This window comes from Haliaeetus albicilla, chromosome 1, assembly GCF_947461875.1.
Source record: "Haliaeetus albicilla chromosome 1, bHalAlb1.1, whole genome shotgun sequence".
Classification (NCBI taxonomy): Eukaryota; Metazoa; Chordata; class Aves; order Accipitriformes; family Accipitridae; genus Haliaeetus; species Haliaeetus albicilla.
The window spans coordinates 135,445-161,353 of NC_091483.1; the positions used below are offsets into that span (position 1 = coordinate 135,445).

A 25,909-nucleotide genomic window follows, 5' to 3' on the forward strand; every position below is an offset into this window, starting at 1 on the left:
AGCAACCTTCTACCGCATCCTCAAAATTCCTCTTCCAGGCTGAAGACAGCCCTAGCCTAACCAGTAGATATACATAAAAAAAGCACATTCCCCATCACATAACCTGTCACCAGGAAGCAGAAAGACCACTCAACATTGAACAAGTCAAAGGCCGGCAATTCTACCTGCCAGTGGTATATGCCCACTCCCAGCAGAATCTTCAGAGAATTCACCTGTCAAGCTGCAAAAAGCTCTTTTGAAGTTTCCGAAAAGCTGTTTCACAGAGATTACAAAAGACAACTCCTGCCAGTAAAATTACCAAATCTCAAGATTTCATTCTAGAAGTCATAAGAATTTAAGGAGGTACAAGACCACATTTTTGTCTTCTAACATCATGAACTACCTTCTTCTGAAACAGCTAAGTATTTTGCTGAAAATAAAGAAGGTTTGAAGTAGATAACTGGCATAACAGCTTACAGACCACCCTGCTAACATTTAGGAAAGTAATATGCCACTTTAAAACAAGAACCAATTATTTAAAGTGCCAGGCACAATTAAATATCAATACCATGGCTTGTATAAGCTATAAAGCACTGAGAAAGTACCAGTTTCCAAAATGTTTAATTTGCTGATGGAAGCAAACTCAGCAGTAAGAAGGAAGTGAACCAATTACATTGCCTAGAATTAAAGAGATCAATAATTTTATGATGGCTACTACTGGCACCAAGTTATAAACTTCATTGCCTGCAGAGACTGAGTTCAATGGAACAAACTCATGAAATGAAAGACAAGATTAAACTGGCAAAAAGTGTGTTCTACAGTGGGAAGTTCTGTATTTTAAAAAGGTGATGTCTGAAAATTCCTTCCCCCCCCCCCCCAACAGTCTGTTGCATAGTCCAAGAAAGCCACTGAACTAGTCTGGCTAGGTTGGTTTTAAAACAGCAGTGAAGGCACAATAATTTAGCTTTTATATCAGTGCTATTTTAACACAATTTAGTTAGTTACAATTTACAACATGTGTAAGAACACATTTGTATTTGCAGATAAACTACATCACTGGCAGAGGGTATTTACACACATAGTCAGTGGTAGTCTACGGTATTATTTCTGAAAATGAATCAAACATATTTTTGTATGTTCATAGCTAGTGCAGATACAAACAGTGCCTCCTGAACCATCACTTAAAACCATCCCACAGACCCTGCAGCTAAGGCTTTTGCTTGTTTTAAACCACAATAAAGAAAACAAGCAGTGCCAAACAGTACGCTCCGATAGAACTAGCTTCTAGAACTGAATTCTCCCAATAATACTGATACTAATTTCAACAGATAGACAAGTAGATGGAAAAAGGCATAACTGCGATACACTTTATGTTAACCGTTGCACTGATCTCACTGGGACTATTTGTATGAGCATGTGTATAGGTGTTTATACAACCAGTATAAATAAGGGTTCTATAATCAGGCTTAAAGCACTTCCCAGTACTTTTACTGAAGCACTGTTCAGAGACACTGTACTAAACTAAAGCATGCACTGAAAGCAAAAGCAAGGAATCATCAATAAAATAAATGCAGGTTAACTATCAAACTTCAATAGCATTATTATAAATGTACCATAATTAAATGCAATGAAGTCAACTTTAAAGATGGCTCTGGCAGTGTGAAAGAATAGTTTTAAATTTTATGTGCAGCAAATTATGCACTGTGCTGTTCATATTTTGAAAGTATTTTACATGGTCAGAATTTAAAATACAACAAATGTTTTGTGCTGTGCCTTTCGGAGGCACAAAACACCTCAGCCTGGGAAAAAGGAACAGCAAGCAACATAGTACTTAACATCACATTCATCAGTATTGTATCATCACAGTGCTGGGCAGTACGAACATTAACTGACTCACATTTCTAATGAGTTAACTGGAACATATAATAAAGTAGCTATGCCAACCATAGCAAACAAAACATATAATCCAGCATGAAGTTAGAGCTTACTAGCTCTAACATCTCACTTGGCATATTAGAGAAAATTATTTAAAAGTATACAAAGACATCAGCAAAATTTTACTCCCACTCAGAGCATTTGCATAAAAAAAGCCCACTGTGCAGTGTCGCTATATGCAGTGTTAGATTTTATCACCTACCATACCTGACATCCTAAGTTGCTCCACCTTTGCATTTAAGACACAAATTACTTCTGCCAGTAGGACACATTACCACTCAAGTTTTCTTGAAAGAAAACTTTCTTTTTGCATTTTTGTATGAAGAACAATTTTCTGTCCCTCTTAAGGAACAGTTTTCATGCTGTTTCACATTCTTCTCTAAGCTTCACTCCAGAGTGTTCATTCGCACCACTCAAGCCTCACCCTTGAAAGCATGCACCATCTTTTACAAACCAGACTGTATTTAAAAAAATATATTCCTTCAGAATAAAATATAGCCTTTTAGAAAAGTTTGCAAGAGACTATCCAAGACCAAAAAAACCAAAAACAAACAAACAAACAAAAAAACCAAAAACCAAAACCAAATCATTTGCATGTCACAACACTAACTTTTATATTACAGACTGACACTTCATGGAATTTATCTTCTGTTAATTTTGTCTGAAAATTATTTATAGAAACACTGCTGTAGGAAAAGAAACATTAGAACTATAACTACACAGCGTGGCATATTGTTTCTTTTGATAAAGTCTCAAAAGAATCAAAATAAGCCATCATCAGCTTGACTGAAATATCTTTTTTCTAAAATCAAGGATATAGTAAAAAGGAATGGATCTAGTTAAGGCTAACTAGGCTGGTAGCACCAAGGTATAGTTTTGATAACCTTCTTCTTCCCCCTAGTGGCAAGACACATAAAAAACAAAGTCTGTGGCAGTGCAGTCATAAGATGTTTTCAAACACCAAGTCTACAAAGATTCACTGATACTATAAGTAGGGCTGAGTCATGTAGAATTCTGGTTTTCATTTTTAAATTCATGAGTAATAAACATACTATCACAAGGAGCTTCGAAACGCACTTATGAGATAGAATTGTTGAAAGAAACCTAAGTTCTCTTTACAGGTATATTTTTCATTCATGAAGCTCACTGTTTTTGTTTTCCAGGTTATTCAGTCTGATCATCTTGTAAGTAAGAGGTTGCAACTATCCAAATCCGCATTTTGCCTCAACTGCTCAAGTATTTACTATGACGATTTGAAAAAAAAATTAAAAACACATTACAGCAAAGCTGCTTGGCATTTCATTAAACTTAGTAAATCAAATACCACAATAGTATAGACTAGGGCAGATAATTCTATTGCCTTATAGACAGGGGGGTGGTTGTAGCAGAATATAAGGACTAATTAAAATTTTCTGCTGAATTACGTGGCCACAGTAGAAAAAACACACCTAGTAGCATCAAGCACTATGTAAGCAATAGAAATATATCCATTATGTCAATTAGAATTTTAAGCAAGAGCAGTGTTTTCGAGCTCACATTCTGCTTCTCTTCAGGATCAACATTCTCACAACAGAACCTACTAAATTAGAAAATGGATTAAACCAGAATTGTATTTTCAGAGGCAATGACAAGTTGATACTACACACTACGTCCTTGTGTTTCCAACTAACCCTGGCATTAAACTTTGGAAAACTCCATCCCTTATCCTTTGTGTGGGATCTTCTTCTGAAAAAAAGACAGGAACAGGGGAATTATTTCCTCAAGTCTCAAAAAAACCAAACCAAAACAAAAAAAGCAGCACTACTGAAAACATGGCTCCTCATACATTTATGTTTTATATATACACTCTGTCTCCTAAGCTTCTTACCTCAAGATCACTAACACTAGGGCATAGGTCTATGACATCTAAGCTCACCTCTGTGACAGCACACAGCACCTCATATTCCTTAAGTTCCACACATTTCCTAGTTTCCTAATCAAAGTCTAAAGGTAAGAGGTTATATGTACCACAGCTGAAGTTAAGCATGCACCTACTGCTTCAAGTATGGGGCACTACAGCTACAGGATAAGGACTAAGAGATGATTTCTCCTTTTCATCAATTTGGGTGCTACAGCAAGGAACTGTTTCCAGGTGTTCACGTTCACACTTCTGCAAGAATCTAGTATCTTTTGAGGCTGTCTGCTCCTCTGATTCAGCTGAAATTAGCTAATGGATTTAAAAACTGTTGTGGTAGTGGGGGAAAAGGTGATGACAACATTGCCAGAAGGACAAGAAGGTAATGCTAACCCAACAGTCTCACTTCCTTAGGAATTCTGGCTAAATATGGTAAAATAATTGAAAATTGCCACAACGCTGACATTTTCACATGTGAAAATGTCATACTTAAGGTTACCTAAGCCTTTGTAGAGCTAAAAAAAATAATCAAAAACTGTGTACTCCCCAGTGGGTATTCCCCCATTTCCAAAGTAATAAAATTCCTGCATCTTAGACTCAGTACATCACATGATGTAACTGGCACAAGGCCAAATATTATCCAAAGGAAACATTTATGAGACAGGTTGATTTTTTTTTTTTTTTTTTTTTTTTTTAAGAGAGCAATGGATAAGAAGTGCTCACAGGGTTGAAGTCTTTAAATCCATTTCAAAGTGAAATGGATTTGTGGATAGACTGCTTGCGTGATCTGTGCTTTCTATCATGCAGCTCTGCATTTTATCAAATTGATATCCTCCATAAAGTATATCCAGTGTGACAATTTAGAAAATTTATCTGTATTATTCTTGACACAAGTTTGACATACAAAACCAGCACAATGCTGAATACCTCAATATATGTATGCATGTACATATACACACTGAGCTAGACTGGACTGAATCACATTCCTTCTATACCAGGATTAATAATTATTGAACATGTACCTAAATGGAACCCATGCAGAACATAGTTTGTTTTATCTTCTCCTCCTGTCATCAAAAAGAGAGGCAATTCAGGAAATACAGGCTACAATTGGCCTCCACAGTGTAAAACAAGGCCTGGTTAAAAGCAGATCAGAGCAAGAAAGCTACAAACTACCTAGTCATCTCAATGCACATTGATACCCATCCCTGCAAAGTCATGGGAGCTTTAAGTGATGCTGGCAAGCATTGTATTGTCCATTGATGAGCCACGAATTCACTAGTATGTGCCAAGACACTGTGCTTCCATCTAACATATGCCTTACGTAGGACTCCCTCCTACAGTTAAGTTTCTACCAAGGGATTAATTTAACTTTAAACCTTCAGAAACATGTCAGCACACAGGTTCCAACTCTGCACTCCATGAACCCATATGGAAACCTTTGATAAAAGCCAGCACTTACAGTTCAGACTCTTAAAGCTTAGAAACACACAAGTGAACCAACTGACAGTAGCATGGAGTAGCATGTGCCTTGAATAAAGCCTGTATGATAACTCCCATCTTCAGAAGCATCTAGCATTATATTTTGTACTGCAGAGACAATTCTTTTACTTTAAATTACTTATTCAGGGAAAGTAATATATTTCCCTCAAAGTTTATAATTTGCATCCAAAGTCAAATCTGAAGTCGTCAGTTTGAAGTGGGAATGAATATGAGATGAAGCCTCTGAATAAATAATTTGATTTACTGTCCTTTACATAGAAAACATCATTCATCATGTGAAAACAACCTTTGTGAGAAAAATAGTAAACTCATTCTGAACCTTTGCATGCACTTTTTTGACACACTGTTTAAAACGAAGTCTAAAAGTTTAATGAAACGGTTTTTGCTTTTGACTGAAATTTCAAAAGCAGCTTTGAGATGTCACTATCTGGAAGATGTTTTTAATCAACATTTATTGGATTATTCAATATTTCAGACTGATGTCATCCTTTAGAAAAATGTACATGGATTGAAGGTAGAAAAGAAGCCAAACAATTGAATGTACAATACTTATAATTTTCAACAGATGGCACTTTATAGCAAGGAATGTATAGCATCTAATTAAAAGAGAGCAAAAACAATTGGACGTCTCAGTGCATTGACGTGCCAAAGTCTGCATCTGAAAAAGCCTAATATCCTTAAATTTGAAAGTATAGTTCTATAAAACTGAAAGTAAAAAGAGGGAATCTAAAGTCAAACAAAAACTCTGAAGTAACATTCGATCTCAGATATTAATCACACAGAGATGTTTCCACAAAGGCAGGATATTCCCATCTTCTCTTCTTCTCAGGCAGAGTTTACAGGTAGGGTTAAATTTAGAGACAACAAAGAAAACATGACCATCAGACTATGGTTATTAATGCATACAAGCTCAGAAGAGAACAGAAAATCCTTTTAGTAATATGACTTAGAGTGCAGCCTTGTGCAAAACTTCACAGGCATTTTGATGTCTAAAGCTACACAGAAGATTTTTAGAACCATTTATGAGCTAAATAAACAAGAAAAGCCTGGGAGCATTGTTGTCTCTGAGTTTCAACTCAAGTTACACTTTTACATTGTCTGTCGTATTATCTAAGTGGAATGTGCTTACTAATGAGAGTCAGAAAAGGCAAACTGAGAATGATGACATTTAGAGAAATCCATGGGGAGCTAACAGTTATCTTCAGTTACCTAAGTGGTAGTTATAGAGAAAAAGTCACTCTTCTTGGAGATGCACAGAGAAAAGACAAAAAGCAATGGACAGAAGTTACAGCACAGGAAATGGCAATTAGGTAAATTTTCATAACAGAACTAGTTGAGTACTGAAACAGGCTACCCAGAGCATTTGAAGCTCCGTCTTTGGAGTTACTCAAAACTTGAGAAGGCCCTGAGCAAACTCATCTAGCTTCAACAATAGCCCTGCTTTGAGCAGGATGTTAAGACTACAAGAACACCGGTCCCTTTCAGGAACTTGTAGGATTCTGAATTTTTCAGTAGAAAATGCTACACAAAAGGATGAGACCCAACACCACATCCTCAGGGCATAACTTTTGAAAGATACTCCCTCAGTTATGACTGAGCCATATTCTCTCGGACTCCCAAAACAATCCTTCTCACAAAGGTAAAGAAAACAACCACCTTTTACCCTGTGATAATGACATTTCAACAGGATGCAGGAAGTCCTCTTTCTAGTAAAGAAGTGAGGACCGCGTCTTGGTCTGAATCCTCATTCTGGACTAAACCAAAGTTTGATTTTAAAGTCACCTATTTTTCATATGTCGGATCTGGTTAGCAGGTAAGCTTCCCGTTTTCTAAGTTAATTTATGTAGTATCAACTCAGCAGCCACGATCAAGCAGCACTTAATATGCCAGACAAAATAGGAGCACCTCATGTAAATCCTGTGAGAGTTTACAGGTTAGATGTTAACATCCAGCAGTATACAGTACTGTTAAAAACATTCACGCCCATAAGTATAAAATGTAGGCACATACATTTAGAGTATTTCCAATATTAGGTGGCATGCAAGCAAAATTCTCATACGTCTGAGCTGAATCCTTAAGGTGATGTGATGTTCCAAGACCTTAAGGTCTTGGAACAAATGACCTTTTGTAGGCACATAACTGTATCAAAAGGTTATACTAAACATTATTTGTCCCAGAAACTTTTCCTGGAATACATAAAACCTTTTGTAAATCTATCCTCTGTACCTAAAAATCACTAGAAATTCCACAGAGAATTTGAAGGACAGAGGTGTGCTAATAAAGTAATAGAGATTAAGTTCCCCCCACTGTGCAAGGGACAACTTCAGGTATAGGAAGGTAGAGGAAAGGGTAGTGTTATACCTCCACAGCATCTTGCAATGCAAGTACTGGGCCACAAAATGCCACGATAGCTATATTCTTTTCTGTTCCTGAAGGAGGCGTTCTTTCTCCTGATAGCAATCAAAAAATTTAGGCACATAAGAATCTCATTCAACAGCCAAGAGACAAACCAGCAGCAGTCAAAATACAGCAGAAATGCAGCAACTACAGGAAACTGAAAGATTCCAAGCCAGATATTGGCCTTGTCAGGCTTAGAGCTCTCATGAAAACACAGCTGTAATTTTAGCACACTTTCTCCCCTTCATTAGTAGGAGCAGGTTCATCTCTTGCACAGATGAAAAACTCCATACCCAGATGAACTGAAACACAAGCTGTTGCATACTTCATACGTTCAAAATCAACTGGCCCAGATACTTTACAGTTAATTTTAAGATTGATCAATGATTTTGGTGGCAAGGAAAGCCTTAGTAATCTGATATTTACAAACTCTGCTCAGAATGAAGAAGTTCTTTCCATACAGCTTCATCCAACCTTAGTGCTTTAAAAATTTATGCCTCAATCCATTTAATTAGTGAGAGACTTCCATATATCTGATTCAGGCTGCTTCCAGTCTTCTCCCATTAGTCCTTTCAGGTTCAAATCTTTGAAAAATTCCAGACGATGACTGTAAAGAGAGGAGAAATAAACAAAAAAATTGTAAGTCTTATAGTATGTGTCTTAATAAAAGGCAGCAACCTCAATAGGTTTAATTAATTTTTATTTTCAGGTTTTCTTGGACAGGAATGTAACCAGCATTCCATGTGCTCATTTTCCAAAACTTGAGTTTATAAATAAAAAACACTACTGTGTTTCTGAAAACCTTGTACTGGAAAACACAAGGCAAAATCCTCAGCTATGAACAAGTATCACACAGCAAAATCCTCAGCTATGAACAAGTATCACGCAGCATAAAGTGAAGTTAACAAAGCTCACCTTTTAAACTCCCTCAACTTACGTTGCCTGGAACTGCAGTCAGAGCAAAAGCACAGTGACCCTGTTTTACGACTTATCCACACTCCAACAGAGTAAAAATTGAAAAATCCTATCACAGGAGTATCCTTTCATTACAGAAAAGAGTAAGACTGGATAGGATAATGAAGGTAGTAAATATATTTTTGCTGTAAGACTAAAAGTCTTGTTTTCTTTTAAACATTATGAACCAGTTTTTGCTAAGGATTTCTCCTTTAGGCTACCATAAAGACACAATAGAAGGAAGACACTGAAGCCAATTGCTAATTAATACTTACATGAAACAACTACCAAGCAGTAGACGGAACATCTGACACTACACTAATCATTTAAAAAGGTAAATGGAATTCTCTTATTAGGAAATCATTTGTAAGAGTAAAGACAAACTAAGAGCAATGAAAGTAGCAGCAACCTCTTCACATAATTGCATCTGCTACCAATGCCTGAAAAAGTCAAGGGTTTTTTTGGAAGGGATATTATAGAAAGAATAGAAAGAATCCCTTCCTGAAAAATACTACAGGCATTTTCCAGTTTACCACAGAAAAATAAAAGTATCTATTTCTTTCAGACACTGATAAAGAGAATGTATTTTATTATCAATAGCTTAGAATTTTTTTAAATAAACAGTTGCAGAAGCTAAGTTTTCCTTAAATAAAGGCAAAAAAAGTAACTTAACTAAAATGTACTTTACCTGGCTGTCATTCTATGTTGAGTAACAAGTTTGCATAGGAACTATAGTGTACCTTCTAGAGCTAGTTCATTTATACAAATGCCCAGAAGTAGCAGTTTTTATCAAATCATCTCAGCCTCACAGTCAAAGAAAATAAACAGGCCCAAAGCACAATTTAAAAATCAAGATATTCTAGTTTTTCTGTTGATATTGGGTATCCTTTTATTATACTTTTCCATTCAGTCTGCATTTTCAAATTTTTCTATAATATGGAACCATCTGTAGAGGTGAGGTTGCTTAGAACAGTAGGGGAGAAGCAAAAGAGATTTATTGGAAATGTATCTGGTGAAATTAACACTAAATGGCATTTCAGGAGGTGCTGGAGGCAAGGAAAAAGTAGAACAACCTATCTATGATTTAGCTGAGGAAGGTGATAAAACAGATGCCAATGGTGTTGAATGCATCATTTTCTATGAACCTAGGGGATAATATAGAAATCAAGCACTAATTACAGCTATCTGCCACAGTGCTTTATACAACGTACAGTACCAATGGATCTGTGGCTAAGCAGTATAATTAAAACACTAGCGGCACTCAATCTGAAAACCAGATTATCTTTAAGTATTCCAAGAATAGTGCAACTATATTACAAAAAAGCTAGTTTTATGCTTACAAATCTGGTTTCTGTCCTTCCTGTAGTTCATGTCGAGGCGCAGGATGAAGCGCTTCATATTTTCTCTCTTCTCCTGAGCCATGAATTGCAAATGCATTGAATTTGTTAGTGCATGGTGGAAAATAATTCCATGGAAGATGAGCTTTACCCTCCCATTTGGTTTTCATTCTGGTCACCTCAAACTCTAAAGGAAGTTCTTCCTGTTAAAGGAGGAAAAAAAAAAAAAGAAAAAAAAAAAAGAAGAGGAGGTGATGTCATCTTCCAATCAGGCAACAAGTACCTAGAACCAGTTAGTTTTTCTGTACATTATGAAAGTACTTGACCACCTACTTTCCATACTCTTCTTTTGCCAGAAAGCAGCAGCAACAAGTGTTGTCCATGGCTGTCAAAAAATCAGAGCAAAATTTTCTTAAACTGATACCAAGTTATTAGTGTACTGTTCTGCCACAAATATGTACATTCCCCATACTGGAACAATTTCTGTACCCAGTCTTCCTCATATGTCTATCTTAAAAGCATTAGAACTGGAAATGCAAATTTAAATTTGTGACTTGTTCAGAGTGCTGTACTTACGGACAAAGTTCAACTTCTAAATACTGTTCAGTTCTGTCACTCAGGAAAAATGCTTCTACAACTAAGAAAAAACAGGTTGTCAGTATTTCATGTTAACTGTTTTGTAATATCCTAAGACTTTTGTAACCCACTAAAACAATTCTGTTTTCATGATTTTTGGCCTGTACCATGCCAGAGCTTGACTAGCTGTGTACATGCTACTGACAGCTTCCTAACTGTTCAAAATGCTGTGCCATAATTGTAAATTCAAGAGCTTTTATTTTTAATGCCTATCATCATACAGAGCTTTATAAAGCACGGTACTAACTTTATTTACTTTACCAATTCCAGCTTTGGAAACACTTATCTTGATGCAGCAGAAAAATATGGCAAGTCTGCTAATTAACGTTAGCTGTCCATGGAGTAAGAAAAGCATCAGCACACGGCTATTTCACCTAGTATGCTTGCTGTGAGCAAAGCTGACCAAGATAAGAGTGACCTCAGTCAATCACACTCACAGCAGGCACTCCAGGTAGAGCACTTAAGTGCAGAAGTCTTGTGTGCTGGTAGCCTGAGGATTCAGAGCACCAGAGACTAGGAAAAAAAAAAAAAATATATATATATGAAAAGAGAAACATACACTCACAGAAGAGCTGACACCCCATAACTAAGAGTGCTAAATCTCAGAAATAGTAAAAAAGCATTTAGCTCTTAAATGGTTTTGCCCTGTACATGGCCGATACTTTGGACAGGGGATTACTGTTCCAGGTGTACCTGAAAGCCACATGTGACTGTTGAATCACCTTTCGGGACCACAAGGTAGAACTATAAAGGTGTTTCTCACAGCAATGACATTATTAGAAAGCTTTAGTTAGAATCAGAATTAGATATGATAATGTTATTTATTTTTACATAAGCCTATTTAGTACAGTAATATCAAAGAGGTGCTAATACTGCTTTAGTAGAGCTTTAATCAAAATAGTTCAATAATCAGGAAGTGGAGAACTGCTGGAATCATTGAATTCTTGCATTATTCAAAGCACCACGTAAAAGTGACAGCATTGACAGGAAAGAGAAATAAAACAGCATTATTATAAGAATATTCCCCATTCCATTCGGGTACAATTTTGAATCATTTTATCAGCTGCTATTTCTTTGTTTCACACCTTCCTGTTTGTCAAATAGGCTCTGGAAAACTGATTAAAATAGACATATATTTTAGCTATTGCTCTCTACTTCTTAAAGCAAAAGTAGAACCTACCTTTAGGATTTCACTTCCATTTACCTACTGCAAATGCATTTATATATATGCCACAAAATTATTTTGATATTCAAATATGTCAAGCCTCTGTTATTCCACAAGTTATATGAGCAACCCAGAAACTAAGTTTAAGCGCCGATACTATTGACAGGATCAGGAAGAGTTAACCTCATCATTCTTGAAATCAACCCAGCTCATTGGACTCCATTTCTTTATGGCCACCGAGTGACATAACGTATTTCCTTTGTTTCCGAGTCATTTGTATTGTTGCACTGCTATAAAACAACCACCCACCTTACAGTCAGTAGTGCTAGTGATGAAAATCAATTCACCACCTAGAAAAAAGAGCACCACTCTTGATACAGTTTGGGGTAGTTTTCAGCTGAATATAACATGAAGCTTATAGTTACTCAAGGAGCCGTTTAAGGGTAAGGCAGTGATTACAACTAAATTCTTTCCTAGTATTCTTTCCCAGACTGCTCAGGATATAACAGAAAGGAAAACTTTTACTTTGCATTTCAGATCTGATCTTTAAAAGCAGTACTGTGACCGAAGAAACGGAATTGAATTATATGTCATACACTCACAACTGTTAGATCAGTTTGAAAAAATAACCATCACAGATTCTTAAATAAAGACGAACCATCACAGATTCTTAAATAAAGACGAACCATCACAGATTCTTAAATAAAGACGAACCATCACAGATTCTTAAATAAAGACGAACCATCACAGATTCTTAAATAAAGACGAACCATCACAGATTCTTAAATAAAGATGAGGCATATTAACTACAGAGGAACATCAGTGCCTACACAAATTGGATATATTTGCAGCAGAACAGTTACACTTACCCTCATAGTCCCACAGTCTACTAAAAGGTTTCCCTGGCTCTCCAAGCGGTGCTGGAGGGTCATCAAAGAAGGGAGCATTAACTTCCATTAGCAGTCCTGCATTGTTCGACTTCAGCCCAATTGTTACCGGCTCATGGCTCACAGGTAAACCATCCCAGGTGTATTTAATTGTAAATTCCATCTTCATATACTACATAAACGAGAAAGGAAGGTTCTGTCAAAGGAGATCTCAGATTCCATTTCAGTACAAACTGCACTGTTCGCTTGTCCAGGAAAAAAAAAAAGCACACTTTTGCACAAAGTCAATCATCAAATCATGTTTTTAGACATCAGAAGAACTGAAATAGTTTAGCTTTATAAAGCAACTAAATAAACAGTTACACGAATGCTTTTCATAGGTTTTTATACCTGCATGGTTACAAATCACTCTCAAGTCTTACCAAGCTTAAGGCATTTCAATTATGTACCTAAATAAACACCTTCCAAAATCATCAGAAATATTTATCAAGAGAACAGATAAACAAAACAAAGTCTCCACTACATTATCTTAGATGATTTGGTAACATGAGAAAAACAGATTGAGAAAAACCTTTCATGAATCTGAGATGCAAGAAAAGGAAACAATTAGCTAAAGCTTTCCTTCATGGTCATTGCAAACCAGCCAAACTAAAGGATTTCAAGGAAAACTGCAAGCACATATTGTTAAACACATTGAACATTTGCAGAGCAGCAAGAACAGAGACTACTGCACTCCAACAGCTGTTGTTACTTAGAAATAACTGTACAAACCTTAGGAATAGCCTTAATCTATTTAATAAGCAAAAGAACAAGTGGAGCCCAGCTTCCAACAAGTTTATGGCCCCTTACCCCTCCACTCCTCACTATTATGAGTTCCTTCCCATCTCCACAAAAGTGATCCTTGATTTGTTCCCTTACACACCCCCTAGCCATACAAGAAGGGAACTGGCAGTACATAGCCTGACTGAGAATTATGCACATGCTGTTAAGTCTTGTGACCAGAGAGGTGCTAGCTCAGTAGCTAAATTGTAACCACGTTTCCTTCAGTGGGGAACACTAAATCAGGTTATTTAACCTCTATCCAGATACCCATTTTCTTGGGACTCACAGAAGGGTAAGCATAACTTACGACATTCTGCAGGTGTTATCAAGAGGTGTAGTACATGAGACAGAATGTAACCACACGCATCACACTTCCCTATATGCCATAGCCTTGCTCTTAGGACTACACATTAACTGTCTCATACCCTCTGCAACAGTCACATCAGCCAATTTCCCTGCACTGATGTTCATGATGAAAAGCCCCAGACCCCCTCTCTTTGAGTTCAAGTTGGTAAAATAGCTAGAATGACGTTAGGTTAAGTAGATATACTCACAGTGAAGGAGATGATGATCTGACCAAGGAAGTGTGACAGATAAGAGAAAATCTGAAGCAATAGATTTAGTAATTAGACACCTTAATTTAAGAAGTCCAGTAAAAAAGGAAAGTCAAATATGGGACTATCACTTTTGACAAAGTTATATTTAAATAAACTGAAAACTAATTAAATTCTTACGTCAGCATTTTAACTGCATGATATGCTAGACAAGCATCATCAGATGTGCTTTATGCAAGAGACCTGAGATAGCCCTAGAAACTATGAAAGACTACCATCATTAATGTTCACTCCAACTCAAGGAGCAAGTTTCTGGAAGCAAGATGACACAAGTTGAAAGAAAAGAGTGTACAAAGCATGGGAGAGAAGACAACCAACAGTGTCCTAACGGCATTCTTAAGCCAGCAGAAGCTGGCTCATAGTCCAGTATTAGCAGTTAACTCAAACAGGCAAAGCTAAATCACCCACAGTTTAAAACAAAAAGAGAGAACTAGTAAGAAAAAGTATTCTGGGCAAGTACAGTGACAACTCTTCTGCAATAATTACAATGTACACCACCAAATAAAAAAGCAGTATGTTAAATAACAAGTCCCTTTCACAACACAAACAGCTGCTGAAACATATCCAATGGGCTATATAGCCTTAAACTGATCTAGAAAAAATTAATCCACAGGAAATGTGGACAAGTGTTGTGTTTTTAATTTTGTAAGCCGCAAACACTGAGCAGCAGGAGCATGAAGTATCCACAGATGGTAAGACCATTCCTAGCGTTTTTTGAAATGAACAGAATTCCTGTAAATGGAGTGCACAAGCTTTACACACACTTACTGTGAAAGGAAACAAGACAGAATTCCACAAGCAGGATCACTTACTCAAAAGAGTGAAGTTTAAGAGTAGATGGGTGCATCTAAGGAAGTTAATAAAGTGTTATGAACCCATTTTTTACTACATTATTAAATTAACATTATGCACTTAGAAGTCAATGTTTCCTTCTATTATTCTGTTTTCAGTTTGTGCTAATATATTTAACTATTTCCATTCACTGGTCAAGGCAAGTATCTCAAACACCTATTTGAAAACACTGCCAGATTTCAACAGTGGTTTAAAATAATATAGCCTTCTAATAAAAGTAGCCTGGGAAGATCTTAAAATCCAGGGAGAATTACATGACTAGCTATTACAATTCCTGACTGAAGTAAGCAATGTGAAGCTTCTTCTTGTGCACAAGATTTGAAAAGTTGTCTCAGGAAAAAAGTCACAACATACGAAGTTTTAAAAAAAAAAGCAGTGAAATAATAGAATCTGCTAAACAACTTTAGACACACTACTGTAACTGTAGTGTTTAAAATGAAGATGAGACAAGACGCATCACAAATTCCTATTTGTACCTATATGAGAGACAGATGACTTTTTTTGGTAAAAACCTTAACTCCTCCAGGGACAGCTTACAGTGTACTGAAACGAACATACTGAAGATTTAGCCCATTGTTGTAAACCAATATTACTCTTGAAGAACACGCAATTTTAAAAAGAACCATAAAGCTTTAAGGAAAATTGCAAAACATTCACTAGCTTTTTTTAGAGGTCTACCTAGTGCTAAGGTTGCTCAATTTACAGGACAGCAGATCTAAGAGTTTCCAAATTAATGGCCCTTGGTGCAAGTTTTAAGTTTATTACATTGCATGGACTTAGGTAAGCTGCTTACTAGCATCCTTTTAAATCATAATAAAACCAGCAACACATAGCAATGGCGTAAAAGTAAATTAAAACAGGAAGAGGAGACCTTTCATTACCTTTTAACACTAGACCTCAGCCAGTTGTTAATACACTGTAAAGAGATGCAAACGCTAAACGAGATAGTTTTACAGCAAGTACTTTCTCAGCCATTTAAAAGCACTCACACTGCATGGCCACAAGCTACCACCTGGCTGATATGCCTAGACCTCAGCCACATGAGCGTCACACCTCACCAGCAAGGAGAAAGCTGCTGCTGCTTGTCGCTGTAATCACCTCATGTCTCTCCTTACCGAGAGGATTGACGTCTTCCATCCCAAACCCTGTCGACGTTAGTAACGACAAAACCAAGAAGGAAGTAATTACGGTGGCATTTTTTCTTACTTGCTCCAAGAGGACAGGGAGAAAGTTAGCAATCGAGTAAGAGACAGCAGCTTTTAATGTAGCTAAGACTTCATTCTTAGACACAGGCACGAGCTCCCAGAGGGCTCGAAAATTCCCGGTTTCGGTCATCCCCCCCCCACCCCAGCCACTAACAGCAGCAGCGTTTCCTGAAGAGAAATTCAACCCCCAAGCTCCTCAGAGAAGTTTAACGAGAGATTTCTCACACCTCCAAGCAGCCGCTGCGACTCCGAAAAAAAACTCGGCTCCCCAACAAACCGAGCCTTTCCCGTTCCCGCCTTCCCCCGCCACAACCCTCGGCCCTGACCAGCAACCGCTCAACAGCGCGCATGCGCGCACACACCCACCCTCCCTCCTTCCCTCACCCCCGCCCAGCCCGCCCCTTTTCCGAGGTTGGCGGGCTCGGTCGCTCCGCCGCCACGTGACCGACGCACTGCTCGGGGCCGAGCTGGTCGCTAAGGGAAAAGGCGGCGGTGGTTGGTAGCAGCAGCAGCTCGCGGGGCGGGTAGGTGGGCGCGCGCTGGCCCCCGCCGCGAGGCAGGCCCCGCCTTCGGCCGTTAGTCGTGATGGGGGCGCGGCGCCAAGCGGGGTTAACCGTCGCTGAGGCGCTTGGGGGGGGGGGTGGGTGCCCTCAGGGCCGCCCGCCGCCCGGTGTGGTTCCTTCGTCTCTGGGCGGTGGTGGTGGGATTGCCGCGCCGGGCTGAGGGGAACGGGTAGATGTAGAGGGGGAGGCCGTGGTTACTGCCTCCGCCCCGGCCAGCTGCAGCCTTACAAAGGCTTTACTTCACGAAGTGGGAGCCGGTAGGTGAGGGGGAGCGCGTCCCCGGTGTTTGGAAGTTATTGTCTCTCATTTTTCTTATCCGCCGGTAGAGGTGAAAGCCCGCCGGGCAGCGGGGTTGGCGAGCGGCTGAAATAACCGGCTTTCCGTCGGGTTGTTGCAGGCTTTTCCTGGGGAGGAACTCTCAGCGGCGGTGCAGCTTTTCCCCTGGAAATATGGCCACTGAGCTCGGCAGTGGGGGAGAGCCAGGTGAGGTCTTGGCGAGCGGTCAGCTTCGTGGGCTGCCTGCCTGCTCCCGACACATCGCGGGTTCGAAGGACGGAGCTGAGCAGCCGAGGCCTGGACCCTGCCTCTCCGGAGCTGGGGTCACTTTCTACAGAGGGTAGAAACCCTTTTGCCTGTGGTCGTAGCGATGAAGATTGATATTCAGTAGCTCTTCTAGTGTTTGCTATAGTGAATAACAGCATCAAAGCTACTTTTTAGTTAGCTGAAGACTAATAATTAAAAGCTGCTGCTGAGGGTAATAGCCAAAAACAGGTGCATTTTGTGTGATAATGCCTCTTTTCTCCAGTTAAGAGACTACTGTGTTTCCTATGCTTGTCTTCCACCTGAAAGGCAAAAAAGCTGTCTTGCCAGTTACTCATAAAATTTCTTTTACAGTCTAAAATCAATATTTTTAATTCTGTGTTATTTGTTACAATTTTGATTATTTTAATGTAAGATTAATATGACTGAATCAGAGTACACTTTCATTCCTTACCAGCAAAATACTGGCAAAATTACTTCTACACAGTTTATATTACTATAAGTAAGGAGTGGTTTGATGTGTAGTCCCAAGAACGTTACTGTCAATTAGTGTTGCGGGAAAACTTGATAGCACAGCAGGAAGTAGGATGAGATCACAGTGCATAAAGTGCTATGGCTGTGCATCACTCAAAAATCAAAATTTCAATTGGTATTAAACTTTGTGTGACAGCTTTGGGTGGCCAAAGGTGAAAAAACAGCTCTTGATTCCAAGGACTGTAGTAGCAGAAGAGCTTCTGTCTGAGCCAAACAGACTCAAAAGATATGGCTCAAAAGCCCATATCTTTATCAAGCTTTGCATGAGTATTTATTATACTGTGATGTGAACAAATAATGGATTTTCAAATACTGGTATTTTGCTTTTTTATATCTATCTAATTTGTCTGAGTGTAGCTTCTTTAGTCTGTAAATCTGTAGGCTCTAAATAGAGCTCAGGCTAAGTTCACTGTGAAGTGGTAGGAGTTGCCTTTTCTATCAAGGAGTTGAATTCTCTCTTTTAAAAAACTTTATACATTTTGAAAGGTGCCAAATGATAAATTTGAAGTTGGCTTGTATGCCAACTGAGACCTAAGTTATTTGAGGCCTGCTGTAAGTCTGATATATGGATTGATGTTTCTCCTGTTTTATGAATGTGAAATTGAAGTTCTAAAATGCTGAATGTGTGTAATACACACAGGAAGAGATTCTCCAAGCATCATTATTTTTGAAGTTGTAAGTATTTGTTGTGTTAAATATGTAGCTGTAAAAAAAGGTTCTCCAAATGAAAAGCTAGTCTCTGGCACTGATCAGTTATAAATTGAGTTTTACGTGAATGCATTTTGAATTATCAGCAGCCAACCCTACAAATAATAATTCCTCCATTTCAATACATATTTTTGTGATACTACTGAAGACATACACCTTTTATCAGAATGTATTTAATGATTCACTGTTGAAGGTGAGTATGTCTGTAAGGGGTGTTTAAGATTTGTCCCCTTTTGTAGCTGTGGCTTCTCATGTTTGCAGACTGCTTTGGTTGATGTAGGCTGCTACTTTTCCTCTTTCCTGTTCCTTGGCATCCTTTTACTATTACCTCCTTTCTATACCCTCTGTCTTTTTGCTATATCCTCCTTTAGAGGATGAGAACCAGAAAAAGAACCATTGGGATGTGTATTAAAAAAAAAAAGGCAAGAAGTTGTTTTAAATCAAAATGTTTGCAATACCTTCCTGACTTCCTTTTTCTTCCCCTTTACCCATTCCAGTTACAAAGGTGTTACTCAGGTTCTTACGGTTTTGTTAGATGAAAGAACATTCCATGAACAAGAGGGAAGAGCTATTATTTCTCCTTTCCAACCTTCTGCTGGTTCTTTTAGAGACTACTTGTACTACAAATTAAATCCTAATAGCCAAAGTTAGATGAATAAGGGGGGAGAGTGACGCCTTAGTTGATGTTCCTAACTTAGCAGTGTGAAATCTCATTATTCATTATTCTTTGCTTCTTTCAGAAAAAGCAGATACTGGCAGACTGCGTTTCTTCATTCTTGTTTTGCTTTCATCTGGCTATACTTGAATGCTCAGATCCATTTATCAGCGAAGCTCTTGACCTAAGTTTGTTGAATGTTTATTGAGAACTGCAGGGTTGAGTTCCCAACAACAGGTTAATTGTCAAACATCCAGCTAATTGAATTGGACACACAATGTGATTTTTTTGCATGTAGACCTCGTGAATCATTAAGATGTGTGTTTGTGAGTTTTCTAGGCAGAAACTTCATTTTTTAAAATTTCTAAAAGAAAACAGAAGGAATATGGAAGAAATGGAATTCATTATTATTACACAGCCTTTAGGCTTTTTCAAGTCCTATTTTCATTAAAATAATTGTGCTAAATTGAAGGCACACAACTGCTTCATAAAATTCTTCTAAGCACTACACTGTTAAACATATTTCTGACTGCCAGTCTGGTTTATCTAGATAATGGCCTGTGTTGTAGCTATGATTCTCAAACTTTGTGTTTTTCAGATCAGGGGCTAAAGGTGGCACTTGGACAGTATGAAACAGATGAGATTTTGAGAGCTACTGCTGAGCAAGTATGTGAACGCAGGGATGGAAGTAAGAATTTTTGTGATGAGGTTTTGAGACAAACATCTTTGCATACGTAGAGCACAGCCCACTTTAACGTGGCCTGGCCTTGCTTTAGGTCCATCACACAACTCTAGAGTTGCTTGTTGTTTTTCCAAGCAGCAGAATAAATCTGTCATAATGGTGAATTCTGGTATTTTTGGTGCATTTTGAAAAGTTTGTCATATGCAGGAGAACATACCCCTGAAGTAATACTTGATTTCTACTTTAGTAGACTTTTTCACTTTTATAGACTTCTCTTTTCCAAGACATTTGTCTCCTGCGAAGATAACTTTTTGTGCTGGGTACCATAAGCTTGTCTAAAAGTCTGTGCAGGAGCTAGGGCATCAGCACTTTCCTGATGCCGAGATGCATGGAAATGAACTAAGCACTTACACAAACTTATGATTGTTCTTTTAAGAGCAAGATGATTCCCCCTCGCATGCAATTATGCTTTATATCAGAGCATCTCCAGGGAAAAAAAAAAAAATCAGAGTTTTTTGAAATTGGGCCAGCACTCAAGGATTTTTGAACATAATCCTGGAAGTGGTCATGTGGGATATTGTGTATGATTACAGTACAGGCAGAACAACAGCTTTGGGTTGCATGTAAAAATTTAAAACTATATGCAGTCGTGTGCAAGTACTAATATGTAAAGTATACCATTACAGCAAAATGCCTCTGGTGGTGATGGCATATCAGGATCCAGGATGATGGACCAAAGGTAACTAATTGCAAATTATAAGTGGGAATACTACCAAGTATTATCAAAAGAAATTGACATGTGCTTTTAAAAATGTAAATATCCAGGTGAACCTGGTCTTATGTATGTGTGTTCACAGCTCTGAGAACTTGTGAATGGAGTCTGTAAAAGTGTTCCTGTAGCAGTTGGTTTTAGACACTATTCTGTTTATTCAGTAAATTATATCTATTACTTTTCTTCCCCAATCTGTAAAATAAAAGGTGGGAGATGAATGAAGGAATTCTCTAGTCTAAATTTTAAGATAATAAACAAAAGTACAGGTAAGATTGTGCTGATCTAGGTAACACAGGTAACTGCTGTCTGTTGAGGTCAGGTGGATGTTTTTGAAAATGCTTATTTGACAATCTTCAACTAACAGTTGCCTGTTGGCAAATGGTTTAATAATCATAGTCATTTTGTGTTACAAAAATAACCTATCCTTTCTTGTTAGATTTTAAGGCATTATCACTCTGGACTAATACAGAATTTTCAGAGAATTACTATCAATCACAAAAATATTAGGAGGGAAAAAGTATATAAGTAGAACTACATTATTTTACATTGTCTTATAGGCCACTTTACTGTTGCATGTGGCAGCAGTAACAAAGCCTAGTCTTAAGTCATTTGGGATTCTATGTATGAAATATTAATGTTACATTAATGCTCATTTATAATGTCCCATGTTCTAATTCTGTTATACGGGAAATCTGCTATTACTGATCATACTTTAAAAGTAGTAATTAAATTTGTTCATTTGATTCTGGTGAATGTTGAGCTTGGAAATAAAGAAAAGTGACTGTTTTGTTCTGTTCTCTAGATTAAGAATTCTTTAAAACTAGTTAAATACAAGAACAGTGTTTCAGTGTATACAAAATTTATTCTAAGCATGTATTTCAACTTTTTAGCTTGTCAACTCTAATCACAGAGTATGATAAACACTTGGAAGAAATGAGACAACAGCTGCAGCTTTATCAGGTATGGATGTTCCTAATGTTTCAGACTGTATATCCTTAGTATTTTATAGTATTAATATCTAGGCCATTAGTTTTTGTCAATAAAGGAAAGTATGCCTGCGCCATGCTTCACAAACTTGCTGGACTGCTATCTGCCTCAAATGGAAGAACAGAGAGCTTTCTATGGAAAGGTTGGGAGATTGTCCAAATTGCACAGATTACTGTGTGTTTGAAGAAGTAGTGTTGTGAAATGAAACATGCATGTTTTATTTCTCTAGATGTTCTTATATGGTTGCAGGTATTTTCCTAGGTGACGTTCAGATGAGGCAGCTGTTTCTCTCTTTCCTTACAGGTCTGACCTTGGCCATGTGGTCCAGTGCAGTCCTGCAAGTGTAGATACACCCAGCCTTTTTCATTCTTAATAATTCTTCAGATTCAAATAATTCTTTAAATGTTTATTATCATGGAGGCTGAGATAGAGGGGGACTGTCCTTATTTCAGCCACAGAAAAATGAAACTTTTGGATGCTTCATATGATCACTGAAAAGCAAAATGACATGTTTAATAATTAAAACCTGTGGCATACAGAAAGCAATTTTTACTTGTGATCTACATGCAGAAGTTATACTCTGGTTTTGGTTTAATGTGCTTAATTTGTTTGATCTGTCCATCATAAAGATTCTGCAAATGCAGTCTTCAAGTTTGGCTGATTTCAGAAGGCAATAGAAACACTGCGGTTTTGTTGCACTCTTTAGTTAACAAAACAGTTCATTTGACTCATGTAACTGAAGTTTTTCCTCAGTTCATTCCTGAACTCTTTTCTCAAATGCTTACTGCATAAAAGACAAGTTATCCACTGTATCCCTAAAAGAACTCGAGTTAGTTAAGAATCCATCTGTAGGAGCTATAAGAGTTCCAAAAGGTAACTTTAATGCTTGTAATAACTTCTGAATGCTGAGGTATAACAGGACTTAGCAGCTGTGAAATTTAAGTGGTATCCTGTGACTTTCCTTAAAGGAAGTGACTTTCATTTACTGTGTTATGCTGAATTAAATTGTCCATCTGTTACAGTATCAGTCAGAATTAAAAGGTGAAAGAATCACCAAAGTTTGTGTCACTTAAATGAGTGCTTACTCTTGCGTACTTTTGTGTAGGTGCAAATGAATGAGATGAGACAAAAATTTGAACAAGTCACCAAGGAAAATGAAAGGTAAATAATTGCACTGCCCTGTTACTACTGCTGTTTTTCTTGATTTCTAAACCCTAAAAAGCTTTTTTCTAGGACCTTGAAATCTTTTGAATCTACTTAATAGTTGAAGATTTCATACTCGTGAGCTTAATGTGAGAGTCTTTAAGTGCTTAATATAGATTACAGCACCAGGTCTGGGAGATGTAACCATATCTCTAGAACAACTAGATATTAAACTATTTCAAATTGTCTATTGTGTTTGTAGAATGTAATTTAATAGATTAAAATATGACTTAGAAGTAAATAGTACATACAGATTGAAGGTACGGTATACTTCAGTTGTTAAAAAAAATTCCTGTTGGAGAAATGCTTCGCTGAACTTGGTTCTTTGAATTTCAGGCTGCATGCAGAGTTGAAAGAGGCCCTTGAGAAGCAACTGGAGGCTCTTCCTTTCATGCCTCTGGGAACTGATATTCCTGCAGATGAAGGCATAGTGAGAAACCTTCAAGAACAACTACAACTTACAAATCAAGTGTGTGACATGAAACATTTGTACTGTTTTATTTCTCTTGTTGTGTCTTGGCAGATTAGGGGAAGCTGGTTTATTTGTTGGTTCAGAATTCCTTTGTTCAGAGTTCCTTGAGACTATTTTGGGGTCCTCTTGACTTTCTGTAGCTGAAGAAACAAGTACTTATACTTTGAACTTAAAGACCTGAAGGAACTTCTTTCCTAGATTCATATAAGTTTTTTATGTTAATTTGTGCCTGTAACTTTAGCTACTTGACTTGATCTTTATATTGAATTCCTGACCAGGAAATTAGTGAAGTACTTTGTTCAATTCAAGTTTTTGTAGTAGCTTGTCATTTTAATCACAAACATTGTCATGTGATACAAGGAGGCAAGTATATGTGGTATATAGAAAGTAATATTTAAATCTGAAAAGGTAAGCAAGTCTTCTTGAGCTTATTACAATGATGTATCAATCCTTTGTTGCCTATGATTAAGTTGAAGTTAAACTGACAGTTGAATTTTGGTATTTGAATATTATATATACCGTAGGCCTACAGTAAATACCTGTGAAAGTTTGAGCTATTAAAAAAAAAAAAAAAAAACCACCCAAAAAAACCAAACAAAAAAAACCAAAAAACCGCTAGAAAACTTGCAGTTCACTTGTAGGTGGAATTTGATGAACTTGTAAGCATCTGTTTTTCTGCACCTAAATTTGGTATTTTGTCTGTGTAGTTGTAATGTGTGCAGAGAAAATTACAGAAACTGGCATTTCTTCAAAATAGAAGATCTCTCTTTTTAGAGAATGATAGATGAAGGTAAATGTGCTATAATAGAATATTTTATACAAACCATTGTTCTCTAACTTAGGAAAAAGAACAAGCAATAGAGCTCTGGCAGACTGTATTGCAGGAGCATGATCGACTCCAGCGGCAGTACCAGGAACGCATGACTGAAACGCAGATTCATGTGGCTGAAAGGCAAAAGCAGAAAGTAATTTTCATTTACGTTTTTGTTAATTTTGGAATGTCTTTCTATGCTGTAGAGATTCTGGGTTTGTGTGTAGTCAAACGGAAGTGGGGGGGTTCTACCAGTACTGTTAATTATTTTCCATAATAGTCATCTAAAGTTGAGTGGTCAGATGTGGTCACTGATTCATCAGCTAAATACAGTTAGAATTGGAAGAGTTCTTTATTCCAAATATATGGGCAGGAACTTGGGGAATGCACTGAGTCTGAGTCTTGGTGCGTGTATATGTACCCAATATATGCATGTGCATATAAATAATCATGTGTTTGAATTGCATGGTTGGAAATCTTCAGTAGAGCTCAACATCTGAAAAAGCTGCTAAAGATTTCCAAGTTGTGAGGTGGAAGTCTTCCATGTTTTCTCCTATTTTTGAATCCTGAATTTTGTCTGTAAGATCACAGTGGTATAGTAGGAAAAGTAGTCTCTGTTTTCTGTTGTTATTCAGTAAAGAAGTGTGTGAAACAAATGAAAACTCAAGTTCACCAGTATTCTTCTAATGCTAGCTTGTGTTTAGCAGTCTGTTTCTGGGGAAGACCTGTCAGGAAATCTTAGTTCAGAAAAGCTGTTGTGCTCTGATGTGCTATATAAAGATGGTGTGAAAATTGTGCTGTATAAAGATAGTGTGAAGAACTAATAGAAACTTCATGCCTGTATGTACCTCGCTGCAGATATTTCTAGGTCTGTAAAGAGATGTTACAATTTTTTTTTAACATTTCCTTTCCATTTTCAAGTACCCTATACTTGTGGGCACAATTACAGCTTACCTACATAACAGAAATTTTTTTTTTACTGATTTTTGTTCTTTTGTGGTATTAAGTCCACCTCACCAATATGTTCTTTTCCAAGAAACAGGAAAAATATCTGTACAGCTATTGTACGCTTTCAAGTTTCGTAATTATTTCAAGTAATAGTTATGAGGACTCTTATCTACATGTAGTTCCATCTTTTTGCTCCTGTTCCTTTTATTAGATTATTTCTTGTGTTGCATTGTCAGTTATTGGTAACATACACATGGTAGAACATACAGAGTTATTGGTAGCTGTTGGAGGGTTTAGGGCTGTCAGATTCCACTTTTCATTGGTAACTAAATTCGTGGTGGATTTTAATGCCATTGTAACAAGAATGAGGTTGAGCTGCCTTTTATTCTTAAATGCCACTGGTCTGCCACAGAAAATGGCTTTTCAGTTAAATAAACTTTTCTATTTTAGGTTTTGCTTTTAATGGAGGAGCAGAAAATAGCTGTCAGAGGTAAATAGAAATAGGTAAGATCAACTAGAATTAGAATTGACAGAAAGCAAAGATGAGAGAGGATATCGTTGTAAGGGTTGGACATAGTAAATAAGGGAGTTGTTGGAATATGTTTTGAGCATATACTTGGCCTTGAGACTGTTAAATAAACGCAGCGCAATTAGTAGATACTCCAGCTCAGGGGCTTGAGTGTTCTGTATGCTCTGAAGACACTTGGCATGCTGCAGATGGATTTTTTTTTTTTTTTTTTCTTTGTTATGCTGTTTTTCCTAGGATGACAGAGTTCGTGTTCAGGGACTCAAGAGTTTAATTGAACAGGTTTTTTTGTATGGACACAAGACATCCTATATGGCAAAAAGCAAAT

At 37.4% G+C, this 25,909-nt stretch overlaps 2 protein-coding genes across 7 annotated transcripts in view; one reads left to right on the top strand and one right to left on the bottom strand.

The window, feature by feature from the left end:
* Positions 1-5,746: 5,746 nt before the first annotated feature.
* Positions 5,747-16,480, bottom strand: C1H4orf33 (chromosome 1 C4orf33 homolog). 5 transcript variants are annotated; one of them, XM_069791897.1, is made up of 7 exons: positions 16,408-16,480; positions 16,029-16,120; positions 12,670-12,859; positions 10,576-10,636; positions 10,333-10,384; positions 10,003-10,202; positions 5,747-8,315 (listed from the first exon to the last, which is right to left on the bottom strand). In XM_069791897.1, the coding sequence occupies exons 2-7, from the start codon at positions 16,110-16,112 to the stop codon at positions 8,216-8,218; spliced, it is 687 nt and encodes a 228-aa protein (XP_069647998.1). In that variant the 5' UTR covers positions 16,113-16,120; positions 16,408-16,480; the 3' UTR covers positions 5,747-8,215. The 5 variants fall into 5 exon arrangements, with proteins under 5 accessions (XP_069647998.1, XP_069648174.1, XP_069648244.1 ...); XM_069792073.1 differs by lacking the exon at positions 16,029-16,120 and having other exon boundaries at positions 16,408-16,472; XM_069792143.1 differs by lacking the exon at positions 16,408-16,480 and having other exon boundaries at positions 16,034-16,120.
* Positions 16,481-16,576: 96 nt separating this feature from the next.
* Positions 16,577-25,909, top strand: part of SCLT1 (sodium channel and clathrin linker 1) — a 46,561-nt gene continuing 37,228 nt past the window's right edge. Inside the window, exons 1-8 of one of the 2 annotated variants that reach the window (XM_069793308.1) lie at positions 16,577-16,704; positions 17,141-17,226; positions 19,779-19,846; positions 20,549-20,601; positions 21,525-21,594; positions 22,727-22,782; positions 23,161-23,293; positions 24,139-24,261. In XM_069793308.1, coding sequence (XP_069649409.1) covers positions 17,193-17,226; positions 19,779-19,846; positions 20,549-20,601; positions 21,525-21,594; positions 22,727-22,782; positions 23,161-23,293; positions 24,139-24,261 — 537 coding nt within the window. In that variant the 5' untranslated portion in view covers positions 16,577-16,704; positions 17,141-17,192. Of the gene's footprint in view, positions 16,705-16,859; positions 17,001-17,140; positions 17,227-19,778; positions 19,847-20,548; positions 20,602-21,524; positions 21,595-22,726; positions 22,783-23,160; positions 23,294-24,138; positions 24,262-25,909 lie in introns of those variants that run through there. The other variant, XM_069793375.1, reaches the window with a different exon arrangement.

Excerpts from the sequence above, each read along its gene's own strand:
- C1H4orf33 (XM_069791897.1), bottom strand. The coding sequence starts at position 16,112 with ATGGAAGACGTCAATCCTCTCGGTAAGGAGAGACATGAGGTGATTACA. Across the intron at positions 10,637-12,669 it reads TAGACTGTGGGACTATGAGG|TTGTAGAAGCATTTTTCCTG; the intron begins GTAAGTGTAACT and ends GTTTTTTCTTAG. Across the intron at positions 8,316-10,002 it reads GAAGGACAGAAACCAGATTT|TCATCGTCTGGAATTTTTCA; the intron begins GTAAGCATAAAA and ends CTCTCTTTACAG.